The sequence below is a fragment of the Thamnophis sirtalis genome, unplaced genomic scaffold (assembly GCF_051295495.1).
Source record: "Thamnophis sirtalis isolate CommonGarterSnake01/CBP01778 unplaced genomic scaffold, rThaSir2_p1.2 scaffold_2, whole genome shotgun sequence".
In the NCBI taxonomy this organism is placed as follows: Eukaryota; Metazoa; Chordata; class Lepidosauria; order Squamata; family Natricidae; genus Thamnophis; species Thamnophis sirtalis.
Genome location: NW_028261382.1, coordinates 47,181,603 through 47,196,993, shown reverse-complemented (window position 1 = coordinate 47,196,993; position 15,391 = coordinate 47,181,603). Strand labels below are relative to the sequence as shown.

At 46.2% G+C, this 15,391-nt stretch overlaps 1 protein-coding gene across 1 annotated transcript in view; it reads right to left on the bottom strand.

Moving 5' to 3' along the window:
* Positions 1-15,391, bottom strand: part of LOC106546310 (neurexin-2) — a gene marked incomplete at its 3' end in the record, with an annotated part of 196,117 nt that overhangs the window by 45,165 nt on the left and 135,561 nt on the right. The window contains 2 exon segments of the mRNA XM_087705333.1: positions 8,636-8,659; positions 12,006-12,307. Coding sequence (XP_087561459.1) covers positions 8,636-8,659; positions 12,006-12,307 — 326 coding nt within the window.

Genomic DNA, 15,391 nt, shown 5'->3' with positions numbered 1-15,391 from the left:
CTTCAGAGTCAGACATCAGCGGGGCAGAAGAACAGCTGGAGCCTGTTCCCAGTGTGCGCATGTGCAGAGCTGCCAGACGAAGGGAACAGCTAAAGAACAGGGGTCAACTTGGGAGGAAGGCCACAGGTGGACGATGAATGGCCCCTCCCAAGGAAATGAAAAAGGAGCGAAAGGGGAGTGGAGTTTGCAGGAGGCAATTAGTTCATTCCTGCATTCCTGCCAAGTATTGCGGCGTCTGAAAGATATCGGCCTGGCCACTCTCCAAGCCTGATCAAGGTCGGTAATTGGGAACTCTCTTGAAAGACTGTGGGAGAGGAAAGACTTTGCTGGAGAGGAATTCACTGTGAATTAAATAAAAAGGGGTTTATCGGGACAAGGACTCGGCTTCGTGCTGCTGGGGAAGCCTAGGTCAGAACCCATCCCAAATAACCAGTGCTTCCCCCCACCCCTCCCCAATCCTAAAACTATTCCTAGAGTCAACCGGGTGCAGAGATTAATGAGGCAAGAAGCAATCAATTAGCAATTCAATTCCAGGGGATTCCATTTGGTGAAAGAGGCATTTTAGGCAGGGATGACTCAGAGAGAGAGTGGAGTGCCAGGGCCACGGGGAGAAATATTTGGACCCAGCTTAAGGCTGCTGCTTGGCATGTCACGATGCTCCTTTCATTTCACTGCCAGAAAGCCAAATCTGGGCTCTTGCCATGCTTCACTGCACATCCAAACCCACCTTCCTCCACATCTAACTAACATTGGACTACCAATTGCAGCAAAACCAGCACAGGCAAGGAAAGGCTGGCTGGGAACGATGGGATTCCTCATCCTACACATCTGGGCAACACCCCCCAAGTGGGGAAAGCTGCCTTAAGGGCCCTTGTTGGGTGAAAATGTGGACTTGTGCCCTTGAAGCACCAGGGTGTTAAGTAACAGAAACAGAGTTGAAGGGACCTTGGAGGACATCTAGTCGCCCAACCCCCTGTAAGAACAGGAGACCTATACTATTTCTGTCCAGTCTCTTCTTAAAAGCCTCCAGGGATGCAGCAACCACAATTTCTAAAGGGCAATTTGTCCCACTGGTTAATTGTTCTAAGGTATTTTCTCCTTAGTTCTAAGTTTAACACATTTAACAGATGAGCAGAGTCAGAAGGGACCTTGTAGGTCATCTAGTCTGACCCTCCCCTGGCGAAGCAGGAGACAAAACACCATTTCTGACAGATGGGCAGTCCCGTCTCTTCTTGAAAGCCTCCAGGGATGAAGCTCCCACAACTTTCGAAGGCAACGTCTGTTCCATGAGTTGATTGTTCTCACTGTCAGGAAATTCCTCCTTATTTCCAGCTTGAATCTCTCCTTGGTCAGTTTCCATTCATATTATTCCTTGTCTGGCCTTCAAAGGTGCTTTGGAGAATAGCTTGACCCCCTCCTCCTCTCTGTGGCAGCCCCTCAAATATTGGAAGATGCTCTCTGGTCTCCCCTGGTCCTTCTCTTCCCTAGACTAGCCAGGCCCAGTTCCTGCAACCGTTCATCATATGTTTTAGCCTCCAGTCCCCTGATCTTCCCTGTTGCTCTTCTCTGCACTCTTTCTAGAGTCTCAATCTCTTTTTTATAGTGTGGTGACCAAAATTGTCCTTACCAAGGCTTTCCTCTTGGTCCAGCTGAGTGTGATGCAGAAAGCTGATCCAGCATTTTCCTTTTTATACCTCCATTCTTCCTTTGAACACACACCTATACACATACTCGCACGCTACACTGATCCTTACAAACCTTTCCTTCTCTTAATAGTGCCATAATGTTTTGGCAAACCTGATTGGCTAGAGGAAGAGGTTTAAGCCACACTTCTTCTTGCCCCACATTTCTCTTTTTAATTCTCCTCTCCCAGCTGTTGTCTTTTTTAAAAGAAACATAATCATCATAGCTGCATTTCCACACTCAATATTAGTGGCAGGCTGAGAACAAATCTTTTTTCCCCCCTCCCCGCTCCTAGTTCTCATTCAGTTTACTCAAGAAGCTGCTTTTGAATTTTCTTTACCGGGGAGCAGAGTTCACTCGCAGAAAAGCACAGCCTGCTGCTGAATTTCTTCCCTTTTCCTCGTTAGGTTTCAACAGAAGATAAAAGGCAAGGCAATAGAGAGAAAAGGCTAGGGCGGGACAAGAAACACTGATCAAGGGGAGAAGCAACCTAGAACTAAGGAGGAATTTCCTAGAAGTTCGAACAATTAACCAGTGGAACAACCTGCCTCCAGAGGTTTTGAGTGCTCCATCAATGGAGCCTTTTAAGAAGATACTGGACAGCTACTTGCCTGGAATGGTATAGGGCAGTGTTTCTCAACCTTGGCAACTTGAAGATGTCTGGACTTCAACTCCCAGAATTCCCCAGCCAGCATTCGCTGGCTGGGGAATTCTGGGAGTTGAAGTCCAGACATCTCCAAGTTGCCAAGGTTGAGAAACACTGGTATAGAGTCTCCTGCCTGAGTAGGGGGTTGGACTAGAAGACCTCCAAGGTCCCTTCCAGCTCAATTCTGATTGATGATTGATTGAATGAAAATGGAAAACGGCTCTTTCAGTTTTCAGTGCTCACAAACACACAAACACACACACGCACTTCGTTTCAGTTCGCAAACACTGTGATATACAATGCATTGTCCCCAAGTTTGTTTGCATTTTCCCTCCAAGCACATTTTGGTATGACACAAACTTGAGGAGCCTCTCCAAGTCTCACCTGATACTAAACAACATCAAGGAGGGATTACCTTGAGTTCCTTTCTCATGCTTCCTTCCTTCACTCGCTGGATTGCACCATCCGTACAGCTTTTTCACACCTTCCCTCAAGTCAGCTGCAAATTCTTCCACACACCCCTAGCCAGCCTGCTCCAAGGATGGGCCAACCCCACCCCCACCCCCCACCAAAGTCCTGGACACTGCCAGTCAGTGTGCGAAATGAGAATGAAACAGATTGTTCTGATCCAGGCTTCCCCGAAAAAGCACGAAGCCGATTCCTGGTCCCGACAAAACCCCTTTTATTAAACAAATGTGATTTCCCTTCATTCCCATTCAGCCAAGGCCTGGCAAACAGTCTTTCAAAGGCGTATTTATGACCACAGACCTTATCTAGCTTGGAAAGCTGCCATGCAAATATTTTCCAATATTGCAAGGAAAGACTCTGGGCACAGAGTCTTTGAGATTCACGGACAGATCTTCACACTCCTGAAAGGAATCTAAGAAACGAATGAATGGTTTCCTGCAAACGTCGACTCCCCTTTTATTCCCTATGAGAGGGGCCAATCACTGTCCACCTGTGGCTTTATTCCCAAGTCGGCCCCGATTTCTGAGTTTCTTCTTGCAGCTCTGCACATGCGCACCCTGGGAACAGGCTCCTGCTGTCTAGCTGCATAAGGCACCTGATCACTGCCAGATGGCCTCGTCCCCCTCTCTGCCTCCAATGCAGAGTCCTCATCCGAGCCTTCCCCAGACTCCAGGACTGGCCCAGGTTCCTCCCCAACCTCCTAACTCTCCGACTCTGCTGCCAGCTCCATCTGGGGCCACAACACAGATTTCCAGATCAAGCTAGATTCTCCTGCCAAAACCTGCAACGGTTGCTCAACGGAAAGCCAAAATGCCAAGCTGTGCCACCCAGGGAGCTATGCCAACAGGGCTCCCTTTTGAATAACTCTGCTCCCGTTTTTGGAACCAGGCACTCACACAGGCGCACAGGGGGGTCCCATCCATGCCCTGCCCTAATGGGCCCTGCCTCAGTGCTCCCCTTGGAAATGACATAGGTGAAGCCAGCCAAGGAAGGATAGGGGATGTCATGCACGGCTGAGAGAGGAGGGGGGGGGGTCTTGGAAGAAAACAGGTGGGGGGGAGGAAGAGGAGGCCTGAGGAGAGGAAAGGGTGGGACATAATACAACACAGAAGAGTGTTAGTTTCAGCCCCAGAAAGATGCTCCGAAAATAAAAAACTTGGCTACAGAAGCAGCCCAGCAGGCCATGCAATAGGGTGGTAGGCAGCTGGTCCCCAGGGTGGGGGCCACGATGGGGCAGCCAGGTCCTCAGATTCCCGGGACAAGCACCAGTCTACCAACCCAGATATTGTTGGGGGAATCCCTCTTTATAAGCTCCTGGTCCCCCCCAAAATGAAGAGGAACGGAGCAAGGACGCCACTCGTCCGCAATCCGCGAATTGGATCACTTTTGCAAGATGCTTCAGAGGGAGGAGGAATAACCCTGCACCCCACCACCCCCTCCATGCCACGACCCAGCATTGCTGAAAATTGGTGGTCTTTTTCGAGGCTTTCCCCTCTCAATCCACCTGGCTGCCATTTTGGGGGCGTCCCTGGGGGGCAGCTGGGGGACCCAGCGTAGGTGCAACAGCGCACAAAAGTTGCTTCATGGGATGGTGTTTTCCATGGATTTTGGGGAGGGGGAGGGAGGGGGGAGGAGGGGGAGGGGAGGGTGGGGAAAAAAATCAAAACCATAAAAGAAAATTCTCCAACCAATTTTTTCCCCCTAAATATTTGTTGCCTTTTTCTGATTTTGCAAGGGCGGCTGGGTAAAATCAAATCGGGCCGGGGGGGGGGGGGCTGTGTGGGTTTAGACCCGAGGAATTCTGGGAGTTGAAGTCCACAAATTTTTAAGTTGCCAAGGTTGGTGACCCCTTATTTAGAGTGTTGCCATCCCCTTGGGGAGGGATAGCTGAAGGTGTGGGGCTTGTTAGTAGCAGATCCAGGTTCAAGTACCTTTCCTGGGGGAGGGGGGGACTTCCCTCTTTCCCAGCCATTCCACCTCGCAGGGTTGTTGTTGTTGTTGCGAGGATAAATGGTGGGGAGGAGGGAGCGTGAGATGGATCTCCTGAAGATCAGCAAATTAAATCAGTCACCACATTAGTCCATTAGGACCACAGCTGATGGGGGGGGGGGTTTCGACCATTCTCTCTGAATGCCAAGATGTAGCCTTTGCAGTGGCTGTGGATGATGAGACTTGCAGTCCAACTGTCTCAGATTTCCAAGTCTCCTTTGCTTTCCAGAGCTTTTCGGCTACCAATTCAACGGTTGCCTTTCGCAAACTTCTGGATATGTTGCTAATCGTTCCCGACTCTAGGGGGCGGTGCTCATCTCCGTTTCAAAGCCGAAGAGCCAGCGCTGTCCGAAGATGTCTCTGTGGTCATGTGGCCGGCATGACTCAATGCCGAAGGCGCACGGAAGGCTGTTCCCTTCCCACCAAAGGTGATTCCTATTTTTCTACTTGCATTTTTTAATATGCTTTCGAACTGCTAGGTTGGCAGAAGCTGGGACAAAGAACGAGAGCTCACTCTGCTACGCGGCGCTAGGGATTCGAACCGCCGAATTGCCGACCTTTCTGATCGACAAGCTCAGTATCTTAGCCACCCTAGGGCCAAGGACTTGCTTATTCCACTGTTTCCCTTTGCCTCGGGATATAAAAGAAAGGGAATTTATTTTATGGGGAGGGGGCATTGAAACCCACCTCGTCTTCCAAAGGGCTGGAAGGATCCATTTTCAAGCCTGGGGAGAATTCTCAATCATCCAGGTCACAGGTGCTTTTCCAAAAAGGAAACTAGACTTTCTTGGGTTTAAAAAGGTTTCTCTTCTCATCCAAGAAGCTTCTTCAGTTCTTCGGACGTTGACGAAGAACTGAAGAAGCTCCTTGGGTGAGAAGCAAAATGTTTTCAAGGGGGGAAAAAACCCCAAGAAAGTCCAGTTGCCTTTTGGGAAAGCACTTTTGGAATACGGGGGTAATTCCAGCTGCTCCTTTTTCTGGGAATCCCGTGGCCGCTGCAGAGGGCAGACAAGAAATCCCAGAATCCCAGAGAAGAGGCATCTACAGGCAGTTCTCGACTTACGGCCATCATCGAGCGCAAAATTTACATCATTCAGTGAGACATTCGTTAAGTGAGTTTTGCCCCAGTTTTACTATCTTTCTGGCCGCCGTTGTTCAGGGAATCCCTGTAGTTGTTCAATTAGTAACACGGTTGTTAAGTGAATCTAGTTTCCCCGCTGACTTTGCTCGTCAGAAGGGGATCACGGGACCCCGCTGCGACACTGTGACCGTCATAAATATGAGTCAATTGGCAAACATCTGAATTTCGATCATGTGACCCCGGGGATGCTACAACAGTCGTAACTGTGAAAAGCGGCCCTAAGGTTTAACTTTAAATGGTCCCTAAATGGATTGCTGTAAATCGAGGACTGCCTGTACCTGCTCTTAAGAACTTCAGGGAGGGGCTGTGTCTGAAACGCCACAACTTAAAATGCAACTGGAACTGGAACGTCTATTGCTAAGTAATGCAGTCCGAAAAATTGAACTGGGTCCAATTCGATAATTATCATTCTGATGCCGTCGTTAAACGCATCACACAGTCCTTAACTCTGTCTTGGAAATCTGGTTTCCCCCATTGGCTTTCTTTCCCCTTGCCTGGGAAGACCCCAAATGGCCATTATTGGATGCTGCAACGGTCATAAATACCTGAATTTGAATCACTTGACTCCAATGGACTTACGTCCAACCCACCGTCGTAACTTGGCTTGGTCGTTAAAAGAATGGCTGAGGACTACTTTGAAGCTGAATCCAAAGTGTTCAATGGCCTGATGACATACAAACTGTTGGGTTTTATTATTTTCATGGACTGGGTTTTCTGTAACATTATTATTATTATCATCGGTTTTAATCCTTCAGTTGCATTTTTTTTTTAAAGTGTTTGTAGGTCACGCAGGAAAAGTGTCTGTGGGGCAGTTATCCATCCATAATTTTTTTTAAAAAAACCAATAATTAATCATTGTGCCTGCAGGCTATTAAGCCTGCCTGCTTCAAATTACAGACCATTCTTGGTACCAAACGAGAGTTTTCACCCAGCTCATATTGGTGTCTTTATTATTATTTTATTTGCTGCTTTTTTAAAATCAATTTCAATTGTGGGTGGTTTTTATTTTAGAAAGATTGATTTGTTATCCAAAAATACTGAGAATGGGAGGCAGTTTATATATTACATTGTATTTGTTATTTGGTGTTTTAACCATTTAGTTGTGTCTGATTTTTGATGACTTTATAGGCAAGTGATTTATATTATTATATTATATTATATTATATTATATTATATTATATTATATTATATTATATTATATTATATTATATTATATTATATTATATTATATTATATTATATTATATTATATTATATTATATTATATTATATTATATTATAATTATATTATATTATATTATATTATATTATATTATATTATATTATTATATTATACTATACTATACTATACTATATTATATTATTATATTATATTATACTATACTATATTATATTACATTGCATTACATTATATTTATTACATTATATTTATTATATTATATTATATTACATTACATTATATTATATTATAATATAATACAATACTATATTAATATAATAATATAATATAATATAATATAATATAATATAATATAATATAATATAATATAATATAATATAATATAATATAATATAATAATAATAATATAATATAATAATAATATAATAATATTACATTATATTATATTATTATTTTATTTTATTATTATATTACATTAATACACTATACTACACTATATTGTTATTTATATTTATTTATTAATGTTGTTTGCTGCCCACCACAATATTATATTACATATTCTAATTCAGTATTTCTCAATCTAGGCAACACTGAGAGGTGGGGGGTCTTCAACTCCCAGAATTCCTGGCTGAGGAATTCTGGGAGTTGAAGTCCACAGATCCCAAAATTCCCTAAACTGAGAACCAGTTCTGTTAAAAGTCGTTGTGACCGTGGCAATCTATCATCTACCTTGCTTGCTGGGTCAATTGTGAATGTCCCTGTTTCTGCAGGTTTTTATAGCGCAGTATAGAAATATATGTGGTAGAGCAGGGGTCAGCAACCTGCAGCTCTGGAGCCGCATGTGGCTCTTTCATATCTCTGCTGCGGCTCCTTGTGCCCGGTTCAGCTCCACAATTGATGGGTCTTTCGGTTAGGACAGATAGAGGAAAAATGACGCCATGCTAGGAGGAGACTCTATGGTGGGGGAACCGGACTTCCAGTCGGCTTCAGAATTGAATGGGGGGCTTCCGGTTAGGACCTTTGTGGCTTTTTGAGTGTTTAAGGTGGCCGACCCCTGCGGTAGAGGGTTATCTTTTGCCGCTGGTAAATTCACACCCAGCAGAGTTGAGTAAAGCCACTCAATACTTTTTACGTTTTTTAAAGGGGGAAAGGCAGCACAGGGAGGTTCCCGCCGAAAGAAATGGAGGGATATAAGCAGAGGGCGAACTGGGCATGGTCGGCAACTGGAAAATGTTGTTTGCCTAAACTGGCTGAAAATTATAGAAAGTTTTTTTTGGGGGGGGGGGATACAACAGAAAGCCCCATCAGAAGCACGTTCGGTTGAGATAAAATCCATGTGTTTCTGCAAAGGCGTGTGTGTGCAAAGCTCGCACAGCCAAGTGACTTTCAATTTCCAAAAGCAAAGTAATTTTTTTTTGAAAAATAATAATTTAAAAAATAAGGAAAGAGGGGGGGGAGAGGTAAAACCCACGGCAAACCAAATGATTAGACAATAGACTGATATCTACCAGATAATGCAGTTTGTTTACCATAGCGTGTCCAATTCCTGCGTGCTGTATGCATTTAAAAACGGAAAGAAAAACGAGGGGGGAAAAAAGAAAAAGAAAATCGAGAAGGGGGGGAGGGAATAAACAGAAGAAAAAAAATGACCAACCATGAAAATTCAAGGGAGATATATTTAAAACAAAACAGAATAAAAGGAGAAATTAAATTTCTCCAGTTTCTGAGACCAGCAAAAAACTAAAAAATAAATAATAATAATATGAAAGATACTGAATTCACACAACCCAACGACCAGTTTACCCACAAACTCTGCCCTCCCCCATACTCCCCCCCTCCTCCCCCCCACCCAGACTTTCTTAACCTGGGTTAGTAAGGAGAGAACAGAACAAAATGAACGACTCAAAAGAAAGGAAGGAAGGAAGGAAGAAAGAAACCGACATTCCGCGAATGGCACAGAGGTTAGTTATCCCTTCTTTGGACAGTTTTGGGGAGGTTTTTTCCCCCCCACCCTGCCGCTGCATGACACTCTCCCCCCCCCTCCCCAGAAGCGTGTTAGTAACACACAACGACAAAAGTTGCCAACGCAATCTCTAACGAGGTGGTTTGGGAAGGTGGGAGGTTGAGGGTGGGGTGGGGGGAGTGAAAAGGATGGAGGGTCAAAGCACAGGGCCATGTTAGCAATATTAGTACTTCCAAGGAGCCCAGTATTAGGGAGGGGAGGGGAGGGGACGGGGTGGGTGGGGGTTGGCCCTGGACCTGGCCAGAGACAGCATTTGGGTCAGGCCAGTGGGAGGGGGGCCCAGGCTGTGTCAGCCACTGCTGGGAGATAAAAGCTTAGATCTCAAGTGAATTTGGAGAAAAGAGCTAGAGGAAAGGAGAGAGAGAGAGAAAGCGTAGGCAAGGATGCCCGGTTGCGGGGCAGGCATTGGGGGGTGGGGGAAAGCCCCCGCCCCTTCCCGGTCCTTCCCCATGTAGAAATCAAGGCCAAGTTGCTGCTTTTGTGGAGGATTAAGAAGAGGAGGGGGGAAATTCCATCCAGGGGGTTAATAGAAAGAGGAGAGAGGCATGGCTGCAAAACTGAGATTTTTGGGGGGTGGGTGGGTGGGTGTCCAGTTCTGTGAAACCCAAGGGCCACGAGTGGGGCAGGTTCACTACCCCACTACCCCAGAAGGCTCACTGCTCCATCAGAGAAGGAGCAACACATGTTCTTTGTCGAACAAGAGAAGAAGGGGAAAAATCCTCTTTATCCTATCGGATGCCTTTTTTCCTCCTCCCTACTCCTCTCCTCTCCTACAGGATATCCCATTCTGCTCAGTTTTATCTCCCACCAATTTCCCAAATAGGGCTTTTTCAAGAAAGAAGAAAAAAACAACAACTGTTCTGATCTCTTACTGAAGGCCTTGGGGGTTTCCAGATTATTTTTTATGCCATTGCATTTTTTTTTTTAAAGAGAATTTGCCTTAAAAGCTCCAGACGTCATCTTTCATTATTCATACTTCCGGGCACCTCCCTGCTCTGGATCTCCCGACCTCCAGCTATCATTACGGAGTATGGATTTTTAATCAGATCAGCTGGTTTTTAAACAACAGCCTTGAGAACTCCCCATTGGGAGTCCTACCAGCGATACCACCCGTTCTCTCCGGAACTCACTTCCGACCGCAGGTGGGCTGCGTTTTCCAGCCCCCCCCCCCAGTTCTGCAGCTGAGCTACCTTGGGGAATCAGCAGGGGGGGGTTTCCTCTCGTTCCATGCCCAAAATAGATCTGAAATTATTTAAGGGGAAGGCCAGTCATTTGTTCAAGGCCCCGAAGATCCTCAGTCAGTATGTCATGCGTTATGTTCCTCCTCTGCCCACTCCATTCTGAGCATACCTTCACACCTACAGTTTTAGCTCGGTTGTGGGTGTCCCCTTGCCAATTTGTGCCCCTACTCGTTCTGGAAGGGTCCACTGTTTCACAACCTTAGCAATTTTAAGAGCCAGCATGTTTGGACTTCAATTCCCAGAATTCCCCAGCAAGCATACTGCCTGGGGAATTCTGGGACTTGAAGTCCACATGTCTTAAAGTTCCCTCTACAGCAGTATTTCTCAACCTTGACAACTTGAAGATGACTGGACTTCAATTCCAAGAATTCCCCAGCCAGCGAATGCTGGCTGGGGAATTCTGGGAGTTGAAGTCCAGACATCTTCAAGTTACCAAGGTTGAGAAACACTGCTCTACAGAGAGAAACACTGGCCTATACAGAGATACAGAAAGAGCCCACACCTGTTATTTATCCTTCGATTTCACAGAACAAGACTCCTTCCCCACATGCCAAGTATCGGGGCCAAAACAATATATTCAAGGCCATATATTTTGCTACTAAACCGGGAATCGTGGGTTGCAGAACCTGGAAAGATGGACTGATTCTAGTCCAGACATCATCAGGAAAAAAAAGTCAGAAAAGTGGGGTTAGAAGAACTGGCCTCAGCAATAATCGCTCACTGACCACGGCGTGTAACTTAAAATAAAGTCATCTTCCAGGTATCAAACTGCTTTATAGAACTTTGTAGAAATTCGAGACCTGTGGCTGCCATGGGACATGCCCTGCCCATAAGCCAAATTGTACTGAAATGCAGCAAGGCGATTTGATCCTTTAAAATAAGGAGTAAAATGGCCGATTTAAGATTCTTTTGCTCTTTTTACAAACCCACAAAACTGGGGAGAAAAGAGCTGAAAATGGCAGCCATCCGCATCCCCACCACACGTCCTGCAGCCTTCACCAGTAATAACAACAGTAGGAGTAACCATAACAATAATACTTGCTCCAGCTGAAAAGTTTGAAATCCCTTGAGAGAGTAAAGAGAGTAAAATTCGGATTTAACGGACAGTTTAAGGCTGCCTGTTAAATTCAAAAGTCTGGGACCGAGGTCATTTGCACAGTTACCTAATAATGCCACGGTGGTACATGAAGACCAATGGTATAAGAATGCCAATTACATAATTGTGCAAATGACGTAAATGACACTCGCAAGTGTGCAGATGGGCTTTGGAAAGAAAGAACTAGTCCGTTATTTCAGATGTGTTTCCATTCCAAAGTTCCTCCCCCATAATATTAAAACTTGGGTGCTTGGAAAATGTTTCTCCCTTTACCGAAAGTAACAACAACCTGTTGCTGAGAAGCAGCGCTTAGAAAATCTAGCCCGCCACTCACATTTTGTATCCCAAACATGGGAATTGTTGTTGTTTTTTAAAAAAAGAGTCTCTTGCTGGTGTCTGTTAAATGGGGAAAATCTGCACAGCAACTCAAAAAAAAGAAGGGGAGGAGATCTGAAGCAGTTCCAAGCCGGGCACGTGCCTTCCCAAACCCCCAGCCCCCCCTCCCGTGTGCTGAGACTGTACGGGCAGCAGCCGCTCACCTGGCGCAGGTTTCTAGTCACACGAATGTCGTGCCAGTTGTTGTCATTGAACTTGCCGTTGACTGGCTCCACCAGCGCCTCGAAAGCGCCGGAGCCCAGGTTGATCACCAGCCAGACGGCGCCGCTCTTGAGCGAGAGGTTGACGTAGTCGGCTGACTTCCCGGTGTGGAGCATCAGGCCGTTGCGCTGCAGGGTGCGGAAGGACAGGGTGATCTCGTCGGTGCTGCTTTGAATGGGGTTGTGCGAAAGGTCGTAGCAGAAGAACTCGTTCCCTTTGAACGTCGCCACAAATTCTTCTTTCCCTGCAGAAGAGGCACAAGGAGATGGGAAGGGGTGGGTGGGTCAGGAATCCATATGCTTATAAAGAGACTATCGTCCAATAGAAAATAACACTAGTCCTCGACTTATGACCACAACTGAGCCCAGAATTTATGTTGCTAAGGGAGGACAGATGACACAGAATGGGAATCTTCCCTGCATACCAGAGGTGGGTTGCTCCCGGTTCGGCCCGGATAGGGCAGCAGGAGGCTCCGTCCACCTGCCCAGGCATTTCTGCGCATGCGCAGAAACATCACACATGTGTGTGAGCACAAGCGCGTCCGAACCGGTAGTAGAGAGCCGAGGTGGCGCAGTGGTTAAATGCAGCACTGCAGGCCACTTCAGCTGACTGCACTTCTGCAGTTCAGCTGTTCAAATCTCACCGGCTCAGGGTTGACTCAGCCTTCCATCCTTCCGAGGTGGGTAAAATGAGGACCCGGATTGTTGGGGACGATATGCTGACTCTGTAAACCGCTTAGAGAGGGCTGAAAGCCCTATGAAGCGGTATATAAGTCTAACTGCTATTGCTATTGCTATTGCTATAAAAAAATTGGCAATTTACCACTGCCCTGACCTTGGACTGGCATCGGGCCATGGCCTGCCAGCAACCAGGCCACACAAACAAGCAAAGCCAGGGTTGGGTTTCAGCCGGTTCTGACCAGTGTGGGTGAAGCGCACGCTCAGCGAACCGGTTGTTACACTGGTTGAATCCCATCATTGAGCAAAACTCCATGCGCGGGATGTAGGCAGCACGTAAAGTCACATCCCCTTCAGTCCGCGGAAAAAGCTCTCGCCAAGGAACTGGTCCCTGGTACCCCAAACGTTGGTTCCGGCTGCGCTATGCCAATCAGTCTCACCAAGTATAAGGCACCCCTATTGGAGTCCCGGGGCAGCCAGCTGAGAGCCAGGTTTTTAATTATAAATTGCTTTCCGGATACGTAACGTTATGCACAGTGCCAAAAAGGTGTAACAAACAACCAGCCAGAAGGAGACAGAGCTAAACAACCCATTTACGCCAAGCCCATTCAGTTTTATTCTTGAAATAATACCATTTAGCAATAGACTTAGATACCGCTTCACGGTGCTTTTACAGCCTTTTACAAAGTCAGTCTATTGCCCCCAACAATCTGGGTCCTCATTTTATCAATGTCAGAAGGACGGAAAGATGAATCAACCTTGAGCTGGTCAGGATTGAATGGCTGGCAGTCGGAAGGAATGGAATGGAATAGAATAGAACAGAACAGAACAAAACAGAACTGAATTGAATTAGAAATAGCACTTAGATTTATATACCATTTCACAGTGTTTTATAGCCCTCTCTAAGCGGTTTGCAGAGTCAGCCTCTTGCCCCTAACCATCTGGGTCCTCATTTTACCAACCTCGGAAGGACGGAAGTCTGAGCCCACCTTGAGCCGGTCAGGATTGAGCTATTGGCAGTCGGCAGAGTTAGCCTGCAATACTGTCTTCTAACCACTGCGCCACCATGGCAAGAATAGCGTACCGTAGCACTAGAAGTAGCACCTATATCCCGCTTCACGGTGCCTTACAGCCCTCTCTAAGCGGTTTACGGAGTCAGCCTCTTGCCCCCAACAATCTGGGTCCTCATTTAACCAACCTCGGAAGGACGGAAGGCTGAGTCCTCCTTGAGCCCCATCAGGATCGAACTGCTGGCAGCCGGCAGAGTTAGCCTTAAATACGGCATTTAGACACTGCACCACCAAAGCTTCCCTCTCACCTCGGGGTCTCCCTAACCTGCTGCCCCTTGAACCTTTGCCCCTTCTCTTTCAGGATCCCCCCTTCCACGCACAATTTACTCAGTGTGGCTCAACCTCCAATTATTTTCTTCCAAGATGTGATCCTCACTGCTTTCTCTCTTCAAGAGCCCCTGTCCCAGCAGACGTTTCCATTTTTTGTCCCAGCTCGATTTGCCGAGCCCTCCTCCTTCATCCTTGACCCCCCTCTCTTCTTCTTCTTCGACCGCACACATTTCTTAAGTACTCCATTACACTTAACTTACTTTTATGTTTCCCTCGACGTGCCCAAGTCTCGCTCCCATACATCAAAGGAGACAGAAGCACACTTACCCAGCCATTTCCCCTTCTTTTCAGCCACATCCTTCATTCCTCAAACCGCACGCATCCCACTGCCACCATCTGCATGTCTGGCAACATCTCCATTTATTTCCCCGTCTTTAGCGTAAACTTTTAAGAAAATGGGGCAAATTTATCTACCCGAGTGTTTATGGAGAACTCGCAATGGTTCACTCCGTCTCCCCAGTGAAACATGACTACTTTTAAGCCTCCGATAGGTTTTATTATCAGATCCTTCCCTCCTCGTTCCCTCATTCAGTCTCTCTCTAAAATTCAATGCAAAGCATTCGGGCTCTCCTTCAAAATCGCTTTTGTGCAGAAGTGCGCGTAAGTTGGCACTCCCGACACGTTCACCTGTGACATCAGAAAAAAGCATTTCTTATACATTTAGCCAAGAAATCAAAAGAGGCTTGCTCCTGGGGAGGAAAGCGATGACAAATCTAGACAGCATCCTAAAAAGCAGAGACATCACCTTGCCAATCAAAAGTGCGCCTAGTTAAGGCTGTGGTTTTCCCAGTTGCAATGGATGGCTATGAAAGTTGGACCAGGAGGAAGGCTGAGCGCCAAATAATGGAGGCCTTTGAACTCTGGTGCTGGAAAAGACTCCTGTGAGTCCCTTGGACTGCAAGACCATCCAACCGGTCAGTCCTACAGGAGAGCAACCCTGGCTGCTCTTTAGAAGAAGTCCCAGATGGTTGGGGGGCCAGAGGCTGACTCTGTAAACCGCTTACGGCTGTAAAGCAATATGAAGCGGTATATAAGTTTAGGTGCTCTATCCATCCATCCTCTGTCTGTCATCTATCTATCTATCTATCTATCTATCTATCTATCTATCTATCTATCATCTATCTATCTATCTATCTATCTATCATCATCATCATTATCTATCTATCTATCTATCTATCTATCTATCTATCTATCTATCATATATCTCCATCATCTGTCTATTTACCAATATCTATCTATCTATCTATCTAT